General features: G+C 53.0%; 1 protein-coding gene across 1 annotated transcript in view; it reads left to right on the forward strand.

Annotated features, from left to right (window-relative positions):
* ARHGEF10L (Rho guanine nucleotide exchange factor (GEF) 10-like) overlaps positions 1-6,976 on the forward strand; it is a gene marked incomplete at both ends in the record, with an annotated part of 9,390 nt that extends 2,414 nt beyond the window's left edge. The window contains 11 exons of the mRNA XM_008945785.1: positions 375-520; positions 1,217-1,401; positions 1,500-1,615; positions 1,781-1,908; positions 1,998-2,098; positions 2,798-2,916; positions 3,190-3,276; positions 3,393-3,622; positions 3,730-3,884; positions 5,309-5,454; positions 6,802-6,976. Of these exons, the coding sequence (XP_008944033.1) occupies positions 375-520; positions 1,217-1,401; positions 1,500-1,615; positions 1,781-1,908; positions 1,998-2,098; positions 2,798-2,916; positions 3,190-3,276; positions 3,393-3,622; positions 3,730-3,884; positions 5,309-5,454; positions 6,802-6,976 (1,588 nt within the window). The remainder of the gene's footprint in view (positions 1-374; positions 521-1,216; positions 1,402-1,499; positions 1,616-1,780; positions 1,909-1,997; positions 2,099-2,797; positions 2,917-3,189; positions 3,277-3,392; positions 3,623-3,729; positions 3,885-5,308; positions 5,455-6,801) is intronic.
* Positions 6,977-7,513: the final 537 nt, after the last annotated feature.

Genomic DNA, 7,513 nt, shown 5'->3' on the forward strand with positions numbered 1-7,513 from the left:
TGAGGTTGTCCCTGAGGAACAATTTCTTGCCCTGGAGGGTTGCCCAGGGCTGTGCCAGGCTGCCCAGGGCAGTGGTGGTGTCCCCACCCCTGGAGGGGTTTCCAAGCCATGGAGATGTGGTGTGAGGGATGTGGGTCAGTGGTGCTCTGGCAGTGCTGGGAGAACAGTTGGATTTATTGATCTTAAGTCATTTCCAACCCAACCGATTCCATCATCGTGTTGCATGGGCACCTCTGCAGAACTTGGGGCTGTGCATGCTCCCAGTTAGGAGGAAAATCCTTGCAATGAGGGGGGAAAACAACCCAAAACTGGGGGCAGGAGGCTCACAAGAAGTCCCCAGGCTGAATCCCCCACCTGCTCCATCCCCTTTGCAGCAGCTGAGCTCAGGGCAGCGGCAGCTCCTGCTCTGCGAGACGCTGACGGAGACGGTGTATGGCGACCGGGGGCAGCTCATCAAGTCCAAGGAGAGGAAGGTTTTCCTGCTCAACGACATGCTGGTCTGTGCCAACATCAACTTCAAGTACGTCCCAATGGTCCCACCCCCCAAAATCACTTGGCAAAGCATGGACGTAGTGATCTTCCCACTTCCTCACCTCTGTTTTTTGGCCTTAGTGGGTTTTGCTCTACCCCAAGAGTCGAGATGGTCCCACCCCCCAAAATCACTTTGCAAAGCATGGACGTAGTGACCTTCCCACTTCCCCACCTCTGTTTTTTGGGCTTTGTGGGTTTTGCTCTACCCCAAGAGTCGATTTGGGTAGATTCGGGGTTTAAAACCACCTCACCTTGTTGTGGAGGGGGAACCTACCTGGATTGGGGTTGCTTTGACCCCCAATTTTGGCCCTTCTCCATGCAAAACCTCCATCCCTTGGTGCTATGAGATCCTGGAGGAGATGTGGGGTGTGGGAGCCTGGTGGGAGCTCAGGGCTTGGTGGAGGTTGACGCCACAAAGCGGGAAACCTTTGAGTTCTCCATAAAACCTCTTTGGTAATCATTTTTTTTCCCCCCCTCCTCTTCCAGGCCAGTGAACCCAGGGTAGGTGCTGAGCGTGGTGTGCTGTGGTTGAGTGCCCCACGTTTGGGGGTTCACCAGTGCATGGTGTTGGGGGGGGGTTGCCAACGGGGCATGACTCTCAACACGTGTTTAACGAGGGGCTTGCAGGGTGAGCTCCGGCGTGCAGTGATGGATTTATCTCTATCTTTGCATCCTCCCTTGGCAGAGGCCAGCTGGAAATAAGCAGCCTGGTGCCCCTGGGTCCTAAATATGTGGTGAAGTGGAGCACGGCCCTCCCACAGGTGCAGGTGGTGGAGGTGGGGCAGGAGAGCGGCGCCTACGACAAGGACAACGTCGTCATCCACAACGCCGGCGCCAAGAAGCACGCCCCATCTGGGCAGGCTTCACACAGTGAGCACCCAACCCTGCATCCCAACGTTGGGCTGGTTTTGGGTGGGGTAGGATGGAGCATCCTCCATGGATTTCATTTTGCTGTTTTTCCACCCAAGATAAAGTCTACCTGGGGCCGCCGCGGCTCTTCCAGGAGCTGCAGGACCTGCAGAAGGACCTGGCGGTGGTGGAGCAGATCACGCTTCTCATCAGCACCTTGCATGGCACCTACCAGGTATCTATGTGCATGACCCAACTCAAGATTTGGGTAGAACCAAGCTTGGGTGCTTTGCAGTGACCACGTGGTTCGGGACCGCTGGGCGCTTCATCCTCCTGAGCCTCATGGATGAATTCGGGCTTGTTTTGGAGGCACTTCCATCATTTATGATGTTTCCTCCAGAACTTGAACATGACGGTGGCTCAGGACTGGTGCTTGGCCCTGCAGAGGATGATGAAGGTGAAGGAAGAGGAGATCCACTCTGCCAACAAGTGCCGCCTCCGCCTCCTGCTGCCGGGGAAGCCGGACAAGTGAGTTTGTCAATCATGAGGTGGGATCTTCCCACTTTGGGGAGGAGGAAGAGGCTGAAGATGAACCTGGTGATGCTTTCCCTTCACAGATCTGGCCGCCCCATCAGTGTCATGGTGGTCTTCATCACTCCAAACCCCCTGAGCAAGATCTCCTGGGTGAACCGCCTGCACTTGGCCAAGATAGGACTGCGTGAGTAGCCCCCTGGTGTTTCTTGCTGTCACCCTTGCTTTGAAAAGCCAAATCTGGGAGCAGAAGGAGAGGTTCCTGAAGGGCCTCGTGCTGATGGCATCAGGGTTGACCCAATTTCCATGAAACAGGATGAATAAGCAAAGGAGGAGCCGTCCTTCCTGCTGCTTCCCCAACCCTATTTAACTCCATCAGCCACTGCAGCAAAAAAAAACCCCAAGAAGTTTAATGGAAGGAAAAAAAAAAAGTCATTTGAAATCCTGTTTGAGTGCTTGAATCCCCCTGGGCTTGAACGATTTTTGATTCTTTTGTTTTAAACAGTTTATCTGTTTTTTGTCCATTTTTTTTGGTGTTGTTTTTAAATCTGGAATGCCTGGGGATAATCCTGTATCCATGAGTTAGAAATGAAAACACATTAAAGCCTAATGTGAAGAAACACACTGGGTTGTATTTTTTTCCCCTTTACCTGTATATTATCTGGATTTTGGGGGCTTTTTTTTCCTCTGCTCCTTGAAATGCTGCAGTGGGGTGCGATTGCTTGGAGGAAAGACCTGAGATGTCCTCCAGGTCTGCAGATGATGGTGGTTTGGGGTTGGAGATGAGAGCTCTGCACCTTCAATTCCTGACGTTGGGGTCCCACTGGGGGAGGGGAGGGGTGCTGGGGGTGTCTTGGCCATTCTTGATCTCCTCTGCTTGTCCCAGGGGAGGAGAACCAGCCGGGCTGGCTCTGTCCTGATGAAGACAAGAAGAGCAAAGCTCCTTTCTGGTGCCCCATCCTCTCCTGCCACATGCCTGCCTTCTCCAAGGCCCTCGATCTGCAGGTAAGAGTGATGGCCAACCTCTTCTCCAGCCCCTCCAAATACCTCCTTCCCCTTTCTACCCATTCTTTTGGGGAATAAAGGCAGAAATCCCCTCATGGATGGGCCAGCCGAGCTGGTTGCAAAGACAGGAATCAGTGCAAAGCACCCTGGAAAATGGAAAATACAAGTTGGGCTGGGGCTGGATCTCAGATTTTGGGGAATGCCCCAATACCCTGCATGCACTGGGGTAATTTTGGGGGTGTTTCAGACCCACAACCCTGGTCTCTCCCCCAGCTCAGCACCGCAGTGCACAACCCTGTGCAGTCCTCTCTGCTGGGCTTCTCCGCCGTCAGCACCTCTCTGCCGCAGGGCTACCTCTGGGTGAGCAAAACAACCCCAAAATGGGGCAAAACCTGACGGGTTTGGGTCACGCTGGCTGCAGACCCCCTCTCTGGTGCTCGTGGCTGGGGCTGACACCTTTTCTGTGGTCCTTGTAGGTTGGGGGAGGCCAGGAAGGCGCCGGGGGACAGGTGGAGATCTTCTCCCTCAACCGTTCCGTGCCGCGGACGGTGAAATCCTTCCCGGTGACTTCCCCGGTGCTGTGCATGGAATACATCCCCGAGGGGGGCCAGGAGGAATCGGGGGGCACCCAGGAGCCCCGACCCCTCACCGAGCAGCTCCCAGCATCCCTGCATCCCACTGTCTGCCTGGGGTTACGGGATGGCAGGTGAGGCCCCATCCGCAGCCGCCCTCCGGCGTGAAAACCCCGGCGCCGAACCTTGGAGGGGACCTGGCACTATCTCCTGCCACCTCCCCACCCTCTTCCTCCCCCAGCATCGTGCTCTATGGCAGCGTGGACACGGGGACCCAGTGCTTGTTGACCTGCAAAAGCCCAGGAATGCAGCCTGTCCTCTGCTTGAGGCACAGCCCCGAGTACCTCTTCGCGGGGTTGCAGGATGGGACCGTGGCTGCCTACCCCAGGAACAACGGTGAGGACCCCCCCCCCGTGCAGGTTTTTTGGGTGGGAAACCCTAAAAACCACAGAGCAGGAGGTTCTTCAGGCTAGGGAGATATGCTGGCCTATAAAAAACATGATAAATCTCAGTTTTTCATTTCCCCACCCTCCTCCTTTCAGGACGAGTTTGGGGAAAGGCTTTTTTGCATTGCCAGGGTGGATGCAAGAGAGGCTCAATTTGGGGGAAAACACGTGGAAAAAGGTCCCAGCGAGGGGCTGACACCACAGCAAAGGGTTTGCTCAGTGGATGGTTGTGCTTGGAGGCTGCAGGAAGGGTCTGATCCCAGGATGCACAAGGATTTGGAGTTTTTTGGCTTCAAAAAAAATCGCCTTTTGGGTGCTCTAAATGGAGTTGACCTCCTCCAAACCCCATCTGCACAAACCCCCTCTCCTTTATTAGCTTGATTTGGGATTTCTTTTCCCTGGCTCCAAGGCTGCAGCTTGCTGAGAGCCTTCCTCCCCGGGGACTCCTTGCCTGGGCTGTTAAATTCCCTTGTTTCATCACTAGAGGGTAGGAAAGAGCCTCAAATAATGTGTTACATTGGCCTATTTTTGGACAAAACCCTTCATGTGCTCTGAGAGAACCTACAGCGAGCAGCACCCAAGTCAACCCAGAGCTACTAAAACCACTTAAAAGGCATTTTGGGGTTTTTTTTGCACCCCCTTTCCCACTTCAGAGCAACTGTGCAAGACAATAAAGTGGCTTTAAGTGAATCTCAGTTGCCTGAATGCCCATGGAAGGCAGCAGGGCTGTGGGGTGGGGTTTTTAATCTCAACCCCATTGATTTGAAAGGGAAAAGCTTTCTGAAAATAGCTCATTTTTAGGGGAAAATTAGGATTTGCTGAAAGGCAGCTTGGTTGCAGACTCCTGCTGGTGGGAGCAGAGGTCCAAGAGCCCAAAGGGCTCTTTTATCCCTCAGATCTTAGGGTTCTATTTGAAAAAAGAATTGCCTTGGAAATAAGAAAAGGAGAGAAATTATCTATTGAAGCTGCTCAGCCACTGCTGGTGGCAAATTCATCCCAATCTGTATTGGATGCTCTTCAGAGATGCTCCAGATCAGCCTGGGAGTGTTGCTTCAAGAGCAAATAAATTAAAAATAAAAGGGATTTTGGGGTTTTTCCAGTGCCTGAGTGGTGCAGGTGGCCAGTGGTTTGCTGCTAAAAGCTGTTTGCATGAGAGCCCAGTGGCTTTGGGGGGTGCAAGCTCCCCCTGGTCCTTTATCTGGGGCATGAAGATGCTCTGAAGCCTCCGAGGTGACACTGGGGGACACAAAGGGGTTGTAGCTGACCCCCAGCAGCTAGTTGGGGTGATTTCAGCTGCCTCAAAAGATGTTTGGGGTTTGCTGAGCACCTTCTCACCCCTGCCCTTACCCCTCCCTCTTGGCATCCCTGCTCTAGGGGGGCTGTGGGACCCCACGCAGCAGCCCACCCGCCTGGCTGTGGGTGCCAGCCCTGTACGAGCCCTCCTGACCCTGGATGAGACCCTCTGGGCCAGTTGTGCCAACCAGGTCACTGTCCTTGATGCCACCAGTCTTCATGCCCAGGTAGGGAGCTTCACCAGGCCCCCCTGTGCTGCACCCCCTGGGGGGACACGGTGGTGGCTTGAGGGGGGTGGTCGTGCTGGTTTGAGCCTAAAAGGACACACGTGCAGGTACAACCCTGCCTGTGCAATGCCCCAACCAACATTTTATTGCTGCTTTTTGCTGGTTTTTCCTCACTTTTGAGTCTCTTCCCTCTGATATGGAATCACAGGAGGACGCTGAGACGTCTCCTACAGCTGCAGACCCAAGGAATGCTGAATAGTTGCTTTTTTTTTTTCTTTAAAACCCCTTTCTCCCACCTTTAATTTTCACATTTAGTGCTGAAACTTAGTTTGCATGTATTAGCTGTTGTAAATCCAGCCTAACAGCAGTGCCAGGGATGAATAATGCATCAGGGACTGGATTCCTTTCCATCTCTGATTTTATTTATGACAGGAGCCAGGTGGGAATTCTTGCAGAAGAAAAGTGACAGTGGAGGGGGAAAAAAATAGGGATGCAGAGAGAGGGTTGGTTTGATGGAGAGCTGGGTAAATAGGGTCTTGGGTCTGCCTGGATGGGATTGGTGGCTCCTGGATAAACCAACAGGGAATAAATCCCACGTGGAGTGGGGAAAAAAGGGGGAGATCACCTAAAAGTCTGTCTTCAGCTTCATTTTGTGCAAGAGTTTTGGGGGGATGCTCTGTGCTGGTCCTCTCCAGGAAGGAGGATCAATGCCCACCCCTCTTTTTTTTTTATATAAAGCAAAAAACTGTTTCAAAGCCATAGGAGATATGAAGGTGAAGTTGCTGCGTGCAGGTTTCTCCCTCAGAACCTGGTAATATGAGGTTTTATTTTGGGAAATCTGCAGCAGAGGTGACTTTTGATGGAAAAAGGTGTTTTTCCTGCAGTTTGCATCCTATCTCTGACAGGGGAAAGCTCCAGTGGAAGCAGATGGACCAGTTCATGATCCCCCAAGTAGCTCTTGCAGTGGAGGTGGACCTGTAATTGCTGATTTTTAGGGGTTGGAGGGAAACAAAGTCTCACCCCACCTTGGGGTGGTTTTTGCAGTTGTAAATGAGTCTTTTAAAGAGGTAAAAACCATGGAGGGTGGATTTTGTTGGGGTTTTTTTTGGAAAAAAAAAATCTAGAAATGCTGTTTTATCATCCCCAAGAAGAGTTTGGAGATGGGCTGGTCTCAGTGTCCTCTGCCCAAGCCAGAGCTGATGAGGAGAGATGTGACCTCAAGCTCACCCTGGTCCCCTCCTGCTGCAGCTTGGCAGCTTGAAAGCAGCTCCTGGAGAACACCTGAGCTGAGCAGAGATTTTTGGGAGCAAGCCTTTGATTCTGTTTCTGCCATCCCCTCTTTGGCAGCAAACCTTCGAGGCCCACCCTGACACGGAGGCCAGTGTCACACACATGATCAAGGCTGGCAGTGGGGTCTGGATGGCCTTCTCCTCGGGGTCCTCCATCCGCCTCTTCCACACCGAGACTCTGGAGCATCTCCAGGAGATCAACATTGCCACCAGGACCACCTTTGTCCTCCCAGGTGAGCTCTTCTCTCCCCCTGGCTCTTCGTGGCAGTTAATGGGCAAGTTGGGGCAGCACCTCATAGATGTGTTGCTTGGCTTTATGGCTGGGTGGGTTTGCAGAGAAACTGTGCCAAGGGCTTGATCTGGTTAATGGTGTAAAGGTTTGAGCTTGGACCTCTGAGGTCTCTCCTCGTTGACTGCAGAGGTGGAGCTGGTGGCATCTTTGCAGCCTGTCTTCTGCACTTGTGGGCATCCTTGTACCCCATCTTTGCACCTGGACTCCTGTGCATGCACCTCTCACAACCATGGAATTGTTTTGGTTGGAAGAGACCTTTAAGATCAAGTCCAACCCTTCCCCCAGCACTGCCAGGTCCCCACTGCTCCGTGTCCCTCACACCACATCTCCATGGCCTGGAAACCCCTCCAGGGATGGGGACTCCACCACTGCCCTGGGCAACCCTCAAGGGGAAGACATTTCTTCTCATGTCCAACCTAAACTTCCCCTGGAGCAACTTGAAGTTGTTTTGCCTTGTCCTGTCCCTTGTTCCTTGGGA

This window comes from Merops nubicus, unplaced genomic scaffold, assembly GCF_000691845.1.
Source record: "Merops nubicus isolate BGI_N331 unplaced genomic scaffold, ASM69184v1 scaffold31038, whole genome shotgun sequence".
Classification (NCBI taxonomy): Eukaryota; Metazoa; Chordata; class Aves; order Coraciiformes; family Meropidae; genus Merops; species Merops nubicus.